General features: G+C 38.8%; 2 protein-coding genes across 5 annotated transcripts in view; both read left to right on the top strand.

Moving 5' to 3' along the window:
- The window catches only part of LOC125769047 (ATP-binding cassette sub-family F member 1), a 226,934-nt gene that overhangs the window by 55,269 nt on the left and 150,486 nt on the right, over positions 1-21,179 (top strand). The gene's annotated exons all lie outside the window — the stretch shown is intronic.
- Positions 1-21,179, top strand: part of LOC125769049 (protein kinase C, brain isozyme-like) — a 72,646-nt gene that overhangs the window by 21,301 nt on the left and 30,166 nt on the right. For 3 of the 4 annotated variants that reach the window (XM_049437447.1, XM_049437448.1, XM_049437450.1), the window contains exons 3-5: positions 14,628-14,659; positions 15,060-15,142; positions 18,070-18,181. In XM_049437447.1, coding sequence (XP_049293404.1) covers positions 14,628-14,659; positions 15,060-15,142; positions 18,070-18,181 — 227 coding nt within the window. The remainder of the gene's footprint in view (positions 1-14,627; positions 14,660-15,059; positions 15,143-18,069; positions 18,182-21,179) is intronic. The other variant, XM_049437451.1, reaches the window with a different exon arrangement.

The raw sequence follows: 21,179 nt of genomic DNA on the forward strand, positions 1-21,179 counted from the left end.
CCTTTTTTGTATTATTTATGTTTACCTCAATTTATTTATCTTAATCTTTTTCGTTGCTTTTCTGTTCGCGCTTGCGTGAGCGTCTGTGTTCTTCGGTCCAACAACACTTCCATTTTCTTTGCCCGTGGTATCTTGGAGGCAATTTTTTTGTTTCATTTCTGGGGATTTTTTTTTTGTTTATTACTTTCATCCACAACCCGCGGCTGGGAAAAATGTGTTCTCTCTCTCTCTCTCTCTCTATCTCTCTCTCTCTCTCTCTCTCTCGCTCTCTCTATCTCTCTGTCTCTCTCGATCCGCTCATCGGTAAATGTCAAATTTAAATGCAATACAGCCACCCGCTTTTCCCGGAAAATATTGCTACAACAACGATGCAAAGGTCGTGAGCCCGTTCGGTTCTCGGGAGGTGGCAACGATTAGGTAGTCGGTAGTTTTCCTTTCGCGAGTAGAGGGTTTCGGTTTACCGAGCGGCACGTGCGTTTTGTGTGGGCTTTCGACTGCTGGGTGCTGTTGAAATGAGAACTCTCGAATGAGCCACCCGGTGCGGAGGTGGCTGTTGTCCCGTAAGGCATACAGAGATGAGGACATCAGGCTCATCATTCGGTTCGTTTTGCATCCGTCTGGCAATGGATCGATTGTGGTTGGAGCGCGCGCGTGTATAAGAAATGACCTTTACAAAGGTGTATGAAGCATTTCAGGGAAAAAATGAAACCTTACCTCATTAGTCGTTCTGGAAGGTGTTTGTGCGTGAGTGGAGCAAAAGACGTATGTTGCTAATAACGAGACCTTATCGTACAATTGGACATGCATCCTGGTAACGGATTTTTGGGCGGGAAGAGTTTTTTTTCTTCCTCCACACAAAAGGAGTTTTCCACGAAACTGTCCTGGCCCGGTACGGTTTTGCGTGGGTTTTGCTCGACCAACCTGCTCGCTGCCCGTACTTTGGAACTGCTATCGGCACAATCTAGCTGATGGACAAATCGGGAGGTTTTTTTCTCTCTTTCTCCTGCCCTTCTTCTTGTCCACCTCATCATGTTACAAAAGAAATAGATAAATTTCACAACGACTCCAGCTTGTTCTTCTGCTTGCGCATCTGATGCCTGGTCGCACATTTGTCGGAAGGATAAGTTGGCAACGAGTAGCAGGATGTACGGGAGCTTGATGGAAAATTCCAAACAACATTCTCTCCTACTGTCCAACAGGGATTGAATGTACGGTATCAGAAGGTGTGCTTTCTTCAGATTCATATAAATGGTGAACGCAAATTCCAAAGTTCATTTCCGAACGGTTTGCTTGAATTGGTTGACTTGAAGACAGAAGGGAAAGTAAGTCGCAGCTAGCAAAGATGGTTGGCTTTTGAGTTTGCTCTATAGATGAGTCATTCTATAGCATGGTATTCGACGATGATAATGGAAAGTTTACAGTTCATGAAGAAAAACAAAACTCCTCGTTACAAAACGACATTTAATGGGTACTTCCAATTCTTGACCAGAGCGACGACTGGAAGATCGGTATTATACGATGGATACTACTTTCCCTAAGTTACCAAACAGATGCACTGCGACAAGTTTCGTTTATTTACACCACACTGTACGAGTGCCAACACTCGTTCGATATGCTCTGAAGCATTACCACCAGACAAATCCCATTGTCCACGATTGCACCAAGAGCCGGTGACTTGTTAGGAATTCATTAGAATTATCTTGAATCGTTTTTTCACCTATCCCGATGCTACTCCGCTTCGTAGACTACTCCCCTATCCGGAACTTCTTAATTGCGGAAGAGTATTCCCAGATCGAGAAGCGAGATGTGCGGAATTCGATATCATGTGACGCTTTTCCCTTCTGTTTCCGCCATTACCTTGGGACGCTTGATTTGATGGTATGGCAGCTACTGCTCTGCTCCCCGTTCGGGGTGGAGTTATAGAATAGAGCTCTCGCTCAAGCTACTGAAACTCGAAGCACCTTGGGGGAGGATGTCACCGATTTTGCAAAAAAAAAAAACCGGTAAATCAAGAAATGCTTGAGATTTAGATTACGTACCGGTTGTGGTGGCTTTGGATTGGATGTGCCTGAGATTGAATCGTGAAGTTTGCCGGCTGGGAAATCACAGCTATTGGAAACTGGAAACCCCAAGAACCGTTCTATTGAAGATCCGTATCAGTAATCAATTTGGTTGAATGTGATCCACGTTCCCTGGGTGGTGGTTGAGTCCCCACGAGTGTCCCGCGGGGAAAAGCTCGTGCTCGAAGTGGGCAGTGATATTGAGCTGTAATGGGTACAGTAATTGAAACCGATTTAGAAGCTACGTGTGCATAATGTCGGTTTGCAATTACAGGGTACAATGAGAGTTTGTTAGCTTATTGCTAGGTTGCCAATCACTGGCAGCTGAGTATATCAACAACTCCAAACAGTTACCCTTGAGTGGTGAACATGTACGGTGGAGATATTGTAGGTATTTTATTTCATATTTGCAACAGCAAAGAAGAAAAAAACAATAGACAAAGTGATATTAAGTTATTACTACTAACATATCATCCAGTTCTGCCTCGCCAGAGGAGGCTTTCCCTTGTAGTACCGTTCCGTGTCTCTTACTCCATGATTTAAGACTTGGTTTTGTGTCGTGCTTTCTATTTTTAAAACCCCTTTGATCTCGAATGCCCTTGGATGTTGGGCTTTTCTCTCTCTCTCTCTCTCTCTCTCTCTCTCTCTCATACACAGCTCATATAGTGAGATCTTTATGGTTGGAGACGCCAACCTGGATGGAGGTGCCTTAAATGGCAAACACGATGGTGAGCGATATGGAAATAGCTTGTGCTCAGTCACAGGAATGAAATAATGCTGCTGGATTGGATATCATGTTCTGATGGCGCAGGAAAAAATAAAAGCTAACACAGAGGCAAATTTTTCATCACAAGGACAGCTCCGGTTTTGCTGGGAGGATGATGATCTACCGGTTCATTGGTGAGGACCGGTTTCCCACCAGACGAAAAGTGTACGGGCCCCTAAACACGGCCAGGTATTCTATTTCCATCGACTGGGTACCCTGGTTGGATGGTCATCGTCCTGGTTCAACAAGTTTTTCTACCAAACCCCTTTTCATCTCATCTATTTTGCCTCTGGATTGGTTTGTATGTGTGTGTGTGTGTTTGGGGTTGGATTTTGATGTTGGATTGGACCGAGACAAAAATGAGCAGAAAATTACCCGTAGCCTGATGTTGACGTGTTTTTTGCTCAGGAACTCCGGGCCTTGACTGCTTCGTCCACAGCCTATCGAACATGTCCGGGCAGTGGACAATCTGTATAGCGAATGTTTGCAGCACGTTTTTGATCTAAAACAGCCACCTGACATACTTTGCTACTCATGTTAACCCCGGTCTCCATTTTACCCCAACTTCAGTTTTGAGGTAGGCCATGTTTATGATGAAGAGTGGGAAAAAAAACAGAACTTTCAACTCCCAAAAGCCTCAAAGTATCGAGTTACCTTTCATCTCATCAACTGTGGTCGGGCTTATGCTACTGTTGGGTTTTTTTTGCCAGGATCCCAAAGCGGCGGACGGAATTTTGCATTCTAACTTACCTCCACTTTCTTCCTTCCGTTCGCTTCTTCGAAGACGGATATATTGGCGTCAGGGTCTTAAGAAAAAAAAACCTGAGAACTATTTAGCTAACGGTTGTGGCTTGTTCGGCAAGGCAAATGAGATTCTGATCGTCGTGGTCCAGAACACGGTTAAGGTGACTGGCACAGAGACGTAAGCATACGGAAACTTGTACAGCAACAGTTTGTCGGCTTCTGGTAAAGGGTGACCCCTTAACGGTTCAGCTGATGGAGAACTCGCTTCACCATACGCCATCCGCTGGATGAAGGGGTTTTGTGGTGAGTGGAAGTTTACGTAACATGCAGCACATAAGTGGCAAGCAGAGGAAGAATAACAAAAAAACAACAACCTTAGTTCCTGTAACATGACGTGTTGTAGACGTGTCATGGTTTCGTATACCAATGCATGAGCGAAACAGTCGCTCGTTAATGGAAATGCTTTTGGTAGCTTACTCGTCGACATCGGATATCCAGCGTTGGGATTCATATTGAAAAGTCAAATAACATTTGTTCCTTGCCAGTGTGTCATGTCACGAAATCTGGAGGGAATTGCCGCTGGAACAAGTGAAAGAGTTGCTGCTAAGCGTAAGGACTTAATTTGTCGCTGTAGCTTATGTTGGAAGACATGGGATTTTTCCTTCAAAAAGAGAGTGTGAGAATTTTAATGTACTTTGTTTCGCAATGAAGAGATCCTTTAGCGATAGCTTAAAAAGCCTGGGAAGGTTTTCTACATATTTATATAAAAAAATCACAACTCATCAAAAAGCACATGTCCCAAGAAACAGTTTTCCACACTCTTCACACTAGATGAAGGTGAAAATTAAATAAAGCGACAAATTTGAACTTCATCTTCTGTAGACCATTGTCGTCCGTAGTGGGGCCCAAATCGACGTACTATTTGGTTGGAAAGAAAAATAAAATAGCTCCTTGACTGACAGCCAAATAGCCGTTGTCAGCCATATGCTGCTCGTTGGCATTAGCACAACTTTCTCATGTGCTCTGTCTTTGCTGCTCGGTTGTATGGCCGTTTCAGCACTGGTGGTTCGGGACACGAACGCTTCTCCATTTTGTACCTTATTTAATAATAAATGCAATGGCACACGGTTCGAAAAGAAATGAATTTTCAACCTCGTAACTGTCCTTCCGGTATTCCGGATATTCTATGTGCAAAAGCGAACGGCGAGACGGTGAGCCACTGTCTCGAGGGAGTTGTCGCAAAATCGACGTGGGTGTTTCGTCGGTTAGATGACATCGGTACGAAAATCCTATTACCCGCCCGTGTGACGTTTTTCGGGAGTTTTTATGTTTTCCCACCGCACTGCATCAGATCGTCAGGCCAACCCGCCCGTACGTTTAGAGTGACTTTGAGTGTGTAAATTATTCTGGCTTCTTCCCTGCAAAACCCGGTAGCCCGTAAGGTAAATTCCACCACAGCAGTGACACGAGAATGGCGACATTCGACGTAAGGCAGCCAAAGGGATTGTGATGGGCTAGGTGCAAATTCAATCATACACGGTGTCGTGGCTGGCAAACGTCAGTGACACTCGAGCACTGGGCCGGGATGAGCGAACTTAATGAAATTTATCAACATTCCAAGGTGGATATTGAAGCGATTTTAATTTAGCCAAGATATAAGGAATGTTTGCTAAGAGAAGGTGAAAGGTGTTTTTGGAATGTTTTTATTGTTGATAAGCTTTTTGGGGAATGAATTGAAAAATGTATCATTCAAGAAGAATGAAAAGCTTCAACATGTATGAATATTTCGTGGTGTAGTGTTATAGCTTCTGATGGAATCCTTTGCATAAGGAAAAAAAGCATGAACCGCTTTTTCACAGATTGATTTAAAGAGCTACTGAACCTTTCTAAATTCTTACCAACTATCTATCTTTCGCTAATAACATTATTAAGCTTACTACTGCTTTTAGTTTCAGAGATACTCGAATAGTACCTTAAATTTCCAAGTACGCCGAATTCCGCTGCAATTTCGTTTAAAATTGGCAGTTATAGTGTAAACTTCCTGCTTTGCTCGTAATGTAGAGAGCTTTTAAGTCGAAATTTTTTAAGTATAATAATATAAAAAAAATATAAGTAGTAAATGAGTTGTATGTATTTTCTTTAATTTTATGCTATAAAAAATGATGTAAAATTTCATTACCCCCGTAAAGCAGATACTACTATCTGTGGTATCTTTAATTTTCATACACTTTAAATAGTATCAATTTAGGCGTTCTTGCTTGAGTATTTTGATAAACGCAATATACTTGAAAAGTATGCAATTAGGACGACTAAACGCCTGACAGTATGCAATTGGCTAGTATTTACCATCTTTTTTAAGCTAATATATGAATAGATTTGTGAAGACGTTTGGTTTGAAATACAAAATAGCTTTAATGTACCAAAAAGTTTTAGTTTAACTGGATATCTTTCAAATGTTTAACATTAAAAAATTCTAAATATTGAAAAGCATATTTCAAAGTACCAAGAATAGAACGAAACCCCTCTGCGGAAAGTTCTTAAAGCCATATTCACTAACCAGCGACAATAACAAAAATGGAAAGTTTTATCCTGATCTGACATCGGTCATTCATCACGTCAACGCCTAAATGTTCTCAACCTGCCTTCTTGTCCGTGTGCATGCTATTACCCATGCTGAGGAGGTGAAACAGGTTTCGGGACAACGATAAGAAATGCGAGAAAATGTGACTAAAAACATTATGAAGAGGCATGGGTTTGGTTACAAAATCCCACCCGGCACTAGGAGAAAAGTACGAAGACGAAAAAAGGAAAAAATGGAAGGAATGAACCAAAAACTTTATCACAACGATAACCCGTCGAGGTAGAACGAGGTGACTAGCACCTTCTGGTCATCAGCACAATCTTCCGTTCATGGGTTTACGTGTTATTGAAAATGAAAAGCAAAAAAAAAAGGCGCCAACAATCTGTATCATTTTTAACGAACATAAGGAAAATGACCAATCTTGATGGAAGCGAAGGAACAAAAAATAACTTGGGTTTTCTAAATTAATATTTGTCAGGTCGATAAGAACTCGCAGCGAGTTTTGGGGCCGATGGTGGAAGCGGCACATTACGAGGAAGGCATTTTCGGCACTGCTTAGCGAAGGAAGCCCACACACACACACGCGCACGATAAATTCAGCTTTCGCAGAAATGTTGATCTTGCAGCAAGGTTTCGTATAAGCGAAAACCACCATTATGTTCATCCCTCTCTTGCACCACTGCAGTTATCTGCTACTGTTTTCATCGTAGTTTTCTTCGTTTTGGGAAAGTTTTCCTTTTTCCCGGTATGTTGTCAAGCCTTTTAAAGGGAGCAAAAAAGGGAAGCGATGAGGAAATAATAGCATAAAACACGGCAAGCTTCAGCACACGGCAGCAACGTCTTCCCGGGAGGCCGTTTTTGTGGCCTGGAAATATACAGGGAACCTTAGGGGGGTGACGCAAGTGTTTGTACTGAGGTTTTTCCGAAACTTTTGCAACCTTAACTTCTTCTCTCTCTCTCTCTCTCTCTCTCTCTCTCTCTCTCTTTCACTCTCATTTTTTGGTGGGTGACACTCGAGGGCATATACCATGCACACTAACACAAACCCATACAATGTGGTAGCCTGGTAGAAGGAAAACTTTACGCCGAGAAACCCAACAACCATTCCGAATGGGAAGAATAACTTCTGTTGAAGCAAGAGAAGAAAAAAAGGAAAAACACAGCAAAATAAAATTGGAAAAGTATTTGAGAAGATTCACACAATGTTCACCAAGCAGCAGCGAAAGCTAGAAACCAGTTTTCTGGATGGTTTAGTTTGTAACAGAAAGGTGATACGCGGAACCAATTTCTTTGGTGTTTTGCTTCCGAAAGCAAAATGTAACAGGTCGTTTCACCGCTTTTACGTCTTTTAAGTTAATTGCTCGGCTATTGAATCATATGATTGGTTGTGTGATCACCATTGTAAAAGTAAATTAAAGCTTTCCGGAGGGAAAGTTTTGGGTGTCAAGATTGAATAAGAAAATATTGAATCTTTAGCCTGAATGTTGCGTCAATAGTTAATAAATTTAATTTATCGTATAATTTTGATTTAATGTATTTTTATGTGTTAGGTGACATAAATTATATGAAAGCTGTTTTTATAAATTTTGTTTTACATATTTTAGTGTTTTCTTTTTTCTGTATTTTTAGTAGACGATTGTTTGATTTAACTTTTAGTTTATCTTGTTTGTTACAAAAGTTTTTTTTTCACAAATTCTGGTACCATTTTTGGATAATAAATTAAATTTTCTACTGTTTTCAATCATTATGTAAGTTTGATTTGAATTGTAATTAATCTTTTTTCTATTTTTTGTGTTCGCTTTATTAGTTTTTGCTTTGTTTTGACAGTTTTGTTGCGGTTTCTAATAGTTTTCATTTGTTTGTTTGTTTTTTTATATTTATGCTGAATTTATTATTTAAATTTAATTTTTTCTTAAGTCTTTTCCATAAATTTTGGTGACATTATAGCAGTTTCTAATAGTTAGTTTATTATCATTTATTTATCGTTTTTTATATTTTATAGTATTGTATAATTCAATAAAGTATGCTATCTTATTTTTTGTTTGTTCATATCTCATTTTCATCTTCTTTTATTTACCTTTTATTTTAAGGCGTTTACATACTTATATATTTACCTTAATGTAATTTATTCTTTTTTGTTCTTTCCGTTAGATTGTTTCTATTCTTTACATTTCATTTTCTTATCGCTTTGCCATATCTTAAACGAACGAAAGTCACCACCTCTTCGGTTAGTCCGTGTGAAAGCCGTTTCCTATTAAGCGCTTTTGCAATTTCCCACAATCTGTTCTTTGCTTCGGTCGCCCAACGAGTTTGTCCAGCGTTTCGGGCTTCTTTCTATTGCATTCGACTTCCCCGGAGGGCCACACTTTTCCACGACGGCTTGCAAAACTGCTGCCAGCTAACTTTCAGCTTTCAGTTTGGTTATTCCCTTTTTCTCCACTTTCCTTTGTGTGTTGTTATTTTCGCCGTTGTTTTGTTGTGTATGTGGTTGGTTTCTGAGATATTGCATTTGCTTCCATTCCAACGCTGCTAGAGGGGTGACAGCAGGACGCGTTTGAGGCGCGTTTGCGCTAGCTTTTTGACGTCTTAAAGGTTCGGGGTTTGGCAGTACTGGTAGCTGGTTCAATTTCAACCCCACAACCACTACAGTATCATCGGTACGATGCTTTAGGAGCTTTGCTGTTTTGTTCTCTCTTCTCCCTGTTGTTTGGGGGAGTTTTGGGAACCGATCCGAATTTCCTATCGCATTTGTACGCGGGGCAACAACTTTTTCAGCCACTCTTACGCTGGGTTTCGGTTGATTTCCGCTGGGTAATGGATTTACCAATAGATGCTGAAAGCACGGATTGTGGGTGGGCTCGTGAAGGTGGCATGTACCAATGGGAGATTTTTTTTTGTATCGTTTTCTTCTCTTCAATAGCAGCAACAGTGGCAGCTGCTTGATGGCCACCGGCTGTAGCAAAATGTTTCGGCCCCGTCGTTCGCCCTGTTTTCCGCTGTTTGTCGGTGGGTTTTTTCTTTGCTTTGCTTCGGGAATGAAATTTGACTTCTCTACTGGTCGCGTTTGTGTCTTGCTTTGGGTGGGCGTAAAAAAAGCTACCACGATACGTTTTTTCTTCTATTCTTTCTACGCTAGTGTACGGATCAAAGTCTTTGTTGCGGTACAGCAAGTGCAATAATTGTCGTCGGTGGCAGCAGTGTTTGGCGAAGGCGAAGGAAACAAGCCTCAATTGGTTGATTTACTTTTTTTTGTTAAAATATTTTGAAGCTTTAAGATGAGATTGATTTTTGTATTCCAATAAACGTAAAAGCATTGCACTAGAAATATTTCTAATGAAAAAATATGCTTACTCAAGAGTATTCAAAAACATTTTAAAAATAAAATTTAAATATGCTTTAAAAAGGTAAATTTTTATTAGCTATTTCGTCACAGCTTTTTACAGGGTTTGCGACGGTATAATTGATATGTTCATCGAGATGTCAAAATTTTGTTAATTTTGTTTTGCCTTTTTTGGCATTTTTTGTTCAACAATATCTGTTTTCACCTCACATTCACCACATAAAAGAGGTATAATATGGTGAACTCAATTGATATAATGTTATCGGTTTGCTATACATTTTGCATGTAGCAGTGTTGCCAGCCACATCTTGCGATCGTCGTTCAATAGTTTTGTCACAACAACATTTCTGTGACCATGTCAATTGTACCGTCGAAAACCCTGCAGCAATGAAATTTATTTACAAACGCCTTTTTACTAAACTTGAAAGCATCGACTACATTGCAAAATCAATTATTGATAGTTTTAATTCTCCTATTTTAATTCATGTCATGTTGAGATGGGTTTGATACATCTTACTGAGTGTGATGTGGTAGTCGATGTGAAGCGTTAAATTTCCTAAGAAACTCGCTCTTAATGTTCATTAACTTTACAACAACTTTTCAGACATGTTGAATGATTTTTTTTATTTCAATTAGAATGGCCAGGCCGTATGACTTCATGTTGAGTGATATATCATTTTAAAACCTCACTAATTGAAACATAAAAGTGTGAAAATTGGGCAACGTGAAGCTTTAAATATCCGCCCTTGAATGAAACTTGTTGTTTTGAGCTATTTCCGTGTAAAAACCAAAAGTTTAATTCCTTAGTTTAATCACTGAGACTTACTTAGTTGCTAGTAGCCGTGGGGAATTAAATCTTAATCTATCGAAAACCTTTCGAAATCATTCGTGAGTTTTATACCTCACAGTGATTTAAAGCACTGAGTTCCTAACTTTTCGCAGAGATTCAAATAAATCAAAAAAGCTGGTAGCTCACTAATTCAATTACCTTCATTAATTAAACATTCTCTATCTCCCCTCTTCTTGAAATTAATAAGAAACTATACAAAAAAGAATCTCATTTTCGTGTATCTTCAAGCACAGTGTTTTTTTTGTTATTTGAAAAAATGCCACCTAATAAGCGTATCGTTAACACTGGGATGATCCTCGCTATTAAACAAGATTCCTTCGACATGAAGCGAAATGAAAAGTTAATCGATGACAACGATGCGTTTCGTTAGAATAAAGCAAATGGATGGTAGAACCATCGAAGCAAATGGATGCAAGGTAGGAGAAATAAATCAAACCCTCCAAGGACGGGTTAGGCCCTTTTACAGGGAAGGCTGCCGGTATGAAAATCTCGCGCAATGGGCGTGCAATGGGAAAGGGGCTCCGTTGGGTAGTGTTTAATTTACGTCGAACTCGATATCCTTCGTATCAGAACCATCATCCATCATTTGGGCAAAAGGGACGAGAGGTTTTTTTTTTGTTTTTTGCTCAAGCTTTCCTCTCCAAGCACGGTCAATGCGTCCCCTTTTTGCCATTATCACCATTTTCGTGGCCATACCATTACGTACGATGGTCGTTCAGGAAGGTTTTTCGCCTCGAAAGGTTGGTACAGACCAGCCGAGAGTTAATGGGTTTCGACGATGATGAACCCGCGGATACGTGGATGTGTGTGTGTGGCGGGGGGAGAGGAGGGGTGAACAGAGTAGATAAGTGCGTGAGAATATTCTTCTATTCCTTTGGGAGGGGTGGTTTTTGGTTTGGAGAAGGTGTACGGCAGGGATGAATTGTTAGGCAAGTGAAACCGAATAAATTACACGATTAAATATTCATTTCGAATTTCGATCCTTACTGCTCATCTCGAAAACCCGACCTGGGAAAGCAATTCCTTCTGCTGTCGTTAGGAATATTGATGCGCATAGCTTTCGGGTCAACTCTCGCTCCCTCTCTCTCTCTCTCTCATTTTCTGTCAATTTTCCGAAAAAGCATAGTAATGGAAAGCGGACAGACAGTGCTGGAAGCTGAAGCTCGTCATGGCTGCATGCATTAATTCGTTCACCATCACCTAAGCAAGCGTCTAAGGTCTTATCACGGCCACTAACAACATACCATAGATAACCGGGTAGGCAAAAAGGGCAATGAATCGCTTCGCAATAAAACCTGCCGGATATCCGGATGAAAATCAGCTGGAAAAGTGCACCACCCCCTCCCCCCAATTCTCTCCCTCTCCTCCCCCGTTCTTATGGGAGGATTGAAGTTTGTAGTGTGGGGTGGAATTTATGCTTGTAAATTATTGAAACGAAACAGAAGACTCCGAGCGTACAGGAAAGGAACCGAGTTTGACGCCGGGCGACACAGAACGACACGTTCCATATGCTGCCCCTGCCTTTAGCTGGTTTGTCGGAAGCTGTTGCTTTATGGATGATGGGTTTTGATAGGCTTTTTGACGAACTTCACCATCGCCATGGCCCGGCCACCTTGTAACGCTAGCCTTGGGGAAGCTCATTTAATTTTCACGCCATAATAAATAAAGAGCAAACCGATGGGACACGAGCTTGCGATGGAAGCGGTTTTGCCGAATTACCTGCGTCACCTTGCGCGTACCGGTGCGCGATTGTTGCGTTGGCAATTGGGGGAGAATATTATGTGGGAGCTATTTTGATTTGCTTTAAAATTCAATCTAAAACGGGTGCTTTTGCGTGCCGTGCCTTGTTAGCGTAGGGGCTTAAGGCTTTTGCACATTAGATGAAGATCAAATGAGGGAAAATATTTTCCTAATACCTCCTTATATCAATTTTACAGTGGGAATGGGTGATCGGGTGAGGATTGGGCAGATGGGGATGGTGGAGGGTTAGGGGGTAAGCAAAGATTACTCTTTGAGCGCAAAGTGTTTGTTTTGTATGTTTATTTATGTTCAATACGTTTCCCTGCGCCAGTGTAGGCATAACGCTTCATCAAACAGGGGATGAATATTTCGAAATCCCGTAACAGACAAGTGGGCGGCCCCGAGGCCTCGAAATGGGCGAACACGAAACAATCAAAGCGGAAACCGGAAACAGAATTTATACGCTTTATTTTACGGCATCTGTCACGGGTTTCGGTTTAGCGATTCGGCCGTGATCAATTACACCGACACACAGCACGCTAAAACGCACCATAGCCGGTGGTTGAAGTAAATATGAATTTAATTATGTGGTGAATGTGATGGGAAGGCAGATATTGATGAAAAAAATAATATCAAAAATGGAAAAGAGGTATAATATGAATGGGGGGGAGAAAAAAGTTACAGCGTATTCGTTTGCGTGAGCTGTAGCAGGGAACGAAGAATAATGTTTGAGCAAAGATTAACACATTAGCTATTGATTTGTTTTATTTTCAGAATGTTTTATTTCCATGCTGTGCTGGGCATGCGGTATGAAACGTGTTGGGAAAATTATGGAAAACGATATTTTGTTTTTATGTTTCTACTTGGTAAGGGAATCATGAACTACAGTTTGTAACATAAAAAAATATGTTACACGTCAAAACTGGTTTAAAAATTTGAAGAATCGTACGACTAAATCGTACATGACAGAGCACTTAGTGTTAAAATGTTTATAACTACTGGTTCAAAGATCGAAATATTCTATTTTAATTGACATTGAATTGATAGTGAAATGTTAGAGTCTAGATTGAGATGAATTATATTGCTCAAAATGATGATTTGGCCTAAGTGTTTAAACATATTAATGTGTGTTTCATATTTATATAATATATCTTATTCTTTCAAAAATAACTGGGATCGAATATGTCAATCAATGAAACAATAGTTATAAACATGTAAACATTAAATAAAAATAAAAAAAAAATCATGTTTTCGCATTTTATTACGTCTTTATACTTGGTAAAATTAAATAATAAAAATTAAAATTAAAATAAAATTATCTTTTCCAATACTGCTTCCCAAAAAAAATCAAGTGATCAAAAAATTGTTGCAGTATAGTTATGTTATAACACTGTTATAGTCATACAGTCATAAAACATATCGTCTCTTAGCGCCTTAAGGTTAGGCTATTTACTAATCACTTTCAAAGGACAAATTATATTATAGGATTAATTGTGCCATAAAGTTAAGTATTATTTTGCTAAAGTTTTCAATTTATAATTTTGAACCACTCTTACGCGATCGAAACTACAACCAGCACACTCCCTTCGTCGACGCACAATCTGAAAAAAGTACTTTACAAAGATACTTAATCACTCGCAAACAGAAGAAGTGAATAAGTAAAAAAAAAACACAAATCACCAACGGATAAAATGCTACTTTCCAACACGGTAGCTAATTATAGTGTGAAAATATCCTCCCATACTTTATGCAGCTATCGAATTGAATTATGGCGCTGTTGTTTCGGTTTCGTGTGAACATTTCGTGGTCAATGTTGGACGTAACTGTTGCTCTGTGTGATGGACGAGACTGTAACAAATGAAGCAAACGCAGCAAAGCAGCCAGACTGGTACCAAAACAAACTCACGAAAGGAACGAAAAAAAACCTCATCACAACCAGCTGGGCGGTGTACGGAAAATTTAATTATTATGACAAACGGCGCGTCACTCGGTCCGCACACTCTTTCGTACCGACGTTTACATAATATCACTTCATCAATTTTGTCCTAATGAAGGAGAGAAACAAAACTTGCCTGTAGCGAAAAGGCCCAACGTGCGTGCGGTTTTGTCATGAAGGTTTGTTATGCCTCAAACCGTTCTTTTCGCATCGAGGAATTGGGGTGATCCTTTATGGGAGAGTGATCCGGACCGGTTGAAGATTTTATTTAAATTTGTTTATTGATTGAATTGTGTTGGGGAGAGCGTGGAACGTTTGCGTGCGACACGCTGTTTGCTGGAAGGTATATTTTTATAGGATCAATTTGGGTTAGGGTAAAACCGAAAACCATCAGGAATGGTTTGACATGAGCTAAAACTGAAGATAAAATTCATAGGAAATGGGTGCTTAAACACACCTGTTAGTTCATTTGCTTCACTTATCCTATCGGTTGCTAAATAATTGCATTTTCTTCTTTTCTTCTCGTTTCATGGTTCGTCTTCATACGCTATTTCAAATGGTTTTGGCCCTTTTGCTGGTGTTGCTAATTATTTATCAATACTCTAAACAGGGGCTTTGGCAAGCAAGGATTCCAATGTCAAGGTAGGTTTGTTAATTTATTAACATTCATTTGACTGTTTCGTTGTTTAATGTGATTTTTTAAAACTTTTGAACTGGATTTTGTTTTCTTGTTAATTTATAACTTGTTTTTTTTTAATTATTTTTTTGCTTCTTAAGAACGGCCAGGCCGTATCAAGTTGTTTTTTAATTGTATTAAGTTTTAATTTTTTATTTTTACTTTTACTTTTTATTGTGATCAGTTTAATGGTTTTGTTTTCCGTTTTTATATACTTTTATTGCATGTTTTGTTTTCTGTTGTAATGTTTTTAAAACACAGTTTAAATCTTTTTTGTATAAATTTTTATATTTTATTATAATTTGTTCATTTTCTGGAATGTTTTTAATAACTTACTACTTTTCTCTTGTTGCTTTCTCTTACCAGTTTGTTCCTTTGTCGTGCACAAACGATGTCACGAGTACGTTACCTTCAAGTGTCCGGGTGCGGATAAGGGAGCAGATTCCGATGTAAGTACAATCGTTTTACATTGCAGATACAGAAAGCGAGTATTTTGTTTGCTGCAATTGAACAAAGTTAAATATTTTTCGTTTTGTTTTGATAATATTTTGCTTTTCGACTTTCGAAGAATGATATGATAAATTATTTTGCGCGCAAAATTGTAAGCTTGTAAGCAAAAGCGATTGGTTTCTTAAACATTTTCTTAGTTTTACGCTTTAGGAAGTATTGTTTTTAAACTATTAAATGTATTTATTATTATGAAAATTTTGAAAGATTTTTTTTCTAAACTAATTTTGGAACATGGCTTACACTTGTTGCTTCGCTGCGGTTGCGAATTTGCGCAACACGTTTCATATTTTTCCCTGCCTTTCTCTTTATCTCTCGCCTTGATCCCTTCCCATCCCATTTCCCCTGTTTCCGGGCTCGGAATAAAAATAGCTTCATCCAAAGGTCGATCTTACCGGTACTTCCAGGACGGAAAATTTCTCGCGGAGCTGTTTGTTCCTTGTGTTTTTCTTTTACTGTTTGGTTTGGTTTGTTTTACTCTTCTCACTTTGCCGGTGACTATTCTTTACACACTTGCCATTTATTTTACGACCCCTTTACATAGGGTGTTTTTTTTGCGTGGAAGTGTAATTTATGTTTTATTTTGACTATCCCTCCCCCACCACGGTTTTGCGTACCATCATCGTTTTGCATTTAATTTAACAAATCATCTCCGGCGCTCGGGTTAAGTTTCTTCGGATTTTTTTTGACCACCACCAATGTGTGCGATTTGAATTTTGTTTTCGTGCCGCTTCTTCGGGATCGTTTGCGTTCACTAATTGAATGAAACGGTTAACTGGGCGGTAAATTAAATAGTAGCAGAAATGAAATTTAATGCAAATGAATCGTGCCGACGAGCGTGTTACGATGACAGTTGGAATGAAACATTTCGTTGGTGGTATTATTGACAGCAAAACATGTTGAATTGTTTGAGATTCTTTAGACACTCAACTCATCAAAGTATATGAAAACATTGTTTTACTGGGAAAATATGTTTAGATTTTTCTTTTGTGTAAGGATTGACTGATTATTCCGAGCTTCTCCCTTCCATAATTCCTCAAAGACTGCCTGTTTTGTTATTCTGATATTATGCAAATCGAAGCCAAATAAATAAAATAAATATTGTATTGCTATTACTCTGCTTCTGTTGTTGTTTTTTTTCAATAAATTTTAATTAATGATTGCAAACAAAGCTTTTCTTAGCAGAGTAAAGAGGGTTCTAGTATAGGTAGTAATAGGTCATACCAGATGCTTGTATAAAAAAAATTGAACATAAGGCACATTGTTACTTCAATTTTTCACACCTGTTACTACTACATTACGAGTGTGTGTGTGCATGAGCTAAGCGTGAGGATGGTAAACTTGTTACTTATAGTTTAGAAAGTTGAATAATGAAAAAAAAAACTGTTCGAAATCAAACTTCCTAGTTTATAGACCGATTTTACGATAGTGTTACGTGCTTAGTGGAGTTTTCTTATGATTGAGTGATTCTCAGTGAAAGCTTTAGAATAGATGGCCATCTTGTGCTGGCTTGAAGCATCGTGTCAAATGTTTGATTGTTTATATTTCTTTCGCTGCTGCTACTGTTGCTGCTGCTGAAAGCCAATCGGTTCTCCTCTGGTGCCAGATTAGAACGTTCAATTCATTTGAATATATTGCGCTTAAAAAACAATACAAAATAGAATAAAAATAATTGGAATTATTTCTTAGCAATATAAGTAAACTGTTAGTAAAAACTATAACCCAGGTAAAGGTTCCGGAGGATGTTAGGGTGTCTTTACACGATGCGCAGCTGCTCGGGTTCGGGCATTTTTTCTGCAAATGCACTATGGACAACAAAAAGTAAATAAGGTGGACAAAAATTATCTATAAAAAATTTGCATTAAAATAGAAATTAAACTATGGTTATTTAAACTTGAATTATGAAGATTTATTTGTATGTATTGAATTCCCCGTCCAATTTATGGTATTAATTAGAATGTTTCATAAGATTTAGCAATTATTGTGACATTTGTGTATATTGTAATATATTACGACCATTCATATCTTAATGATGTTGAAAATGTATGACAACTGTTTAAATAGAAGTGCAAACTGCGAAAAGCGCCACAAAACGCATCGTCTAAATACACCCTTACGATTTGCTAAGTATATATGTGTGTGTGCTATAGAATAGACAAAACTAGAATAGTATTCGCTGATTATAGCTTAACGTTATTTGAAACTATACTTAACGCACCACTCATATATTTTTCGTGGAGTCATTAGAGACATGTTCTACATTGTTTCTGGTTTATTTGTAATTTGTAACAGTGAAACTTAAAATTGCAATTTTGTGTTTTAAAGATAATTGAAAATATAAACAAAAAAAAATTATATATTCATCAAATTTGCTTATTCTGCAAGCTTCTTACTTGCTACATTAATAGATTTAATTTAGGAACTGTTTAGCTGTTAAGTTATTTTTTGTGAAACTGTTCTAATGGTTATCCTATTTTTAATTTTCTTTATTTCATGATTTCTCATTTGTACTCCACTAAATCCACTTGATCATCAACACTACTACCTTCATCGCAAATTCCAAATTTCCACCGGTTCCAAACAACAAACAAACAAATACCACTGTACCGGACTTTTGGTTTCTCTCCCATAAACCGATCGATGATACATGTTGATGCAAAAAAAAAAAAATAATAAATTAAAAAACATGAACCTACATCTTCCTTTACCTTCACCTTTTCACCACGCCGGCCATTTGGAAATGTGGAAAAAATGAACGCATGTGAACGGACAAAAAAAAAAAAACAAATCGTGCCAACCCTGTACTCAAACATGAAAAAAAATCAAAACCACACACGGGACCACACTCACACATACCATAACCAAATAGGACACCCGTACCAAGCATGAGTTTAAAGTGTGGACCTATTCGAGTCCAACGTTTTGCGATCACTGTGGTTCGCTGTTGTACGGTTTGATCCACCAGGGGCTTAAGTGTACAGGTAACGATCTCACCATCTCAGTTTTTGACGTTTTATTTATTTTTGTTTTGTTTTGCTGTAAGAAATCTGTCTGTATTTATTTCCCTCTCTCTCTCACTCTCTTTCGATCCATTATTTCGTTTCATTCTTCCTTTCCGATTTTTCCTCTCTTTCTGTCCTGTGTGGCGCTAGCTTACACTTTATTAAATCCCCAAAAACTGTTATCGGCTACTTCGTGCCTTACTTTCTAGCTATCTTTTTAAGATTGTAGCCTTTTTATCTCTTATAAAACACACACCTACACACACTGTTTTAACACACCGCCGTAAGTGTGTATTGCTCAGTACATTAAATCGACGCATCATCTTTATCACACAAATAATTGCATTAAAAAATCACTAAAGGTAGTACATTGCAAGAAGCATAATTATTGATTCATAACATGATAGCAACAACATTACATTACATCTAGCTCACCATGCATTCGGTTTTCCCTGTTTAGCAAACAGTGGGAAACTGGCTTGATTTTGACACTTCTATTCGCTATCTGTCATTTTCTGCTTTATTCGGTGTGTTTTTCTGTCGTTCTTTTCTTCGCTCTTCTTGTCAGTAAGATAGTACAATATTTTGCACGACACGTGTTTTACATTTTTCTTCTTCTTCTTTCTATTGAAGTGTGTACATGTTTTTTTCTTCTTCTTAACGTCGGTTCTTTCATTAGCAGCGTTTACTATAGTTGTATATTAGTAGTTGAATTAAATAAGTTTAAATGTGTTTTACATGAGAAACGTGTGAATGTGAATAGTATGAATGGATTTTTTGTTGTTATATAATCTTTAAAATATCTACTATTTATTTTCTTTTATTATTTAATGAAATAAAACAATTCATTTACTTTCCTTAATGTTAGTTTTAGTTAAATTGAATATAAATTTTGTTATCCATTTTTATTGTCCAAAACGTAACAATTTCAAATGTAATCGAGCTGATTGTGAATGAGGAACAAAATTGTTCGTTGGGAACTGCTCACATGCGCTGAGAAAGCAAAGAAATGAAAAAGCTAAACAAACACATCACACATGATTGCTTTCCATTTCAACGCTGGCTGTTGATAAGGTTTGTCGATATGGCACGTGGGAAACATCAAAAATGAAGCGAACTCGACCAAACGCTAGAAAACACTTCAAGGACACGACGAGCAAGACGTGTGAAACGGAAAAGTCCACTGCTAAAGATAAAGTGTTCAATGCGCGTTCCAATGTTCGTCTCGGAACAGCTTAATCGAACATCCATTTTGAGGCGTGAGTTTAAGGCAAAAACAAGGCGAAATTTGATTCCGCTTCTTCAGTGCTTCACCGTCTGACGCATGGATGTGGTGGTGTTTTGTAATATTGCCCTGGGAAGATTGGTCGTTTCGGTATTGTAACCTTTTTTGCGATCAAAATCGATCGATACCATCCGGTGCATGGAGGGGCCAACGATGGTTTTGCCGGTCTCTTGAACCATAAATTCCATCGTACGGCTTAAAGCAATTTTTCAGTTACGCGTCATATTACGTTTTGCAGACTCAAAAAGAATCATGTTTTGTCTTCAACTTTCGCATGGCTTAAAAAATTGAAGAAAAAAAAAATTAAATTCCGATCTCAACTTAGAAGACGTACCGTTTCATCGTTACAACAGCGGTCCGTTTGACAGGTTCGGATGCCTCTCTGCAGAGGTATCCGTACGCAATGTTTATCTAGACGGTCGGTCATCCATTTCCGACAGCTGACAGGTCGGAACGGTCGACGGAATGGAAGTGGTCATCTGTGGATGTGGTGAATATGGCGATTTGCAGAAGATAGAAGACGACCCACATCACCAAAAACGATCGCCAATGGTTTGTCTTTTGAACTGTTGCCGGCCGAAGGTGTAAGTTATCCGGTGTGACCATCTGTCACCGGGATGATATTTTTCCTTTTCTTCCGATACGGTGCTCACGGTGTGTGCTTGTGCAAGAGTTTGTGCGAGTATGTTTACGCATCACAGCTTGTCCGTAACAAAAAAAAAACTCTAAATACCGTCGTGCAAAAAAGGTATTTACAATCTGCTGTAAACACGCTGTTACCTAGTGAGTGGTAAGACTCTTACCCTTCCGACTAGCTATTCTTAACATATCTGTACCATCGGCATCACCCCATAGGAAAGTACAAAAGTATGATCAAACAGCGCAAAGAAGAGGAACGAAAATACTCGTCAATATGATGTCAATAGATTCAGATAGGTATGTCCCTTCGCTAGTTAAACTAAATACGGCAAACGTATACTAGGAAGAGCACTACACCTTCAATTTACGCCTTGTGTACACCAAAGCGTACCAACACCGGACTAAATGATGTATGAAAAGATGTTCAAAACGATGTTAAACAAAGTGTTTACGGTGTTTACTGGCCATTCGCGTGAAAATCGGAACCAAAGGCCCTAGCAGAGAGTTTGTTTCCTGGTGCTACGATACGCGCCCAGATGCGGCCAAGTGTCGCCTGATGGACACGATCCGTAGTATGGTTGCGTGCGACTTACGTCGTTCCTTCGCTCGTCCTCGGATCGCTAATTAATGGCGTCTATGGCTGGGGCCCCATGATTTACCGTAGCCGGCCCCCGGTGATCGGGTTGTATAAACAAGACGGAAATGTAAATCAGCCCGTCTGCCGCCGTTGATGAGATGAATGATGTTGCTGCTGCTTGTACAACACGGGTTTGGATCGTTTCTTGAGACTATTTGATCATTTGTCATTCGATTAAAAGCGGTGCGTCGTATCTCGTCTACGGAAGCATTTTCGTGAACAGTGAGAAGTAGTTTGAATTTTAGCTTAATTAAAATGAATGTCGAACAAGGGTAGTAAAATTGCGTGTGGAGTGATTACGCTGTCAATTATGTTAAACAAATCCGAATATTAATCCGTCAATAGACTCATTTGTTAGGCGGAATGCATACTTTTAGGAGAAATTATTTTATAGCTACTTAAATTTCCCTTATAGC

Source organism: Anopheles funestus, chromosome 3RL, assembly GCF_943734845.2.
Source record: "Anopheles funestus chromosome 3RL, idAnoFuneDA-416_04, whole genome shotgun sequence".
In the NCBI taxonomy this organism is placed as follows: Eukaryota; Metazoa; Arthropoda; class Insecta; order Diptera; family Culicidae; genus Anopheles; species Anopheles funestus.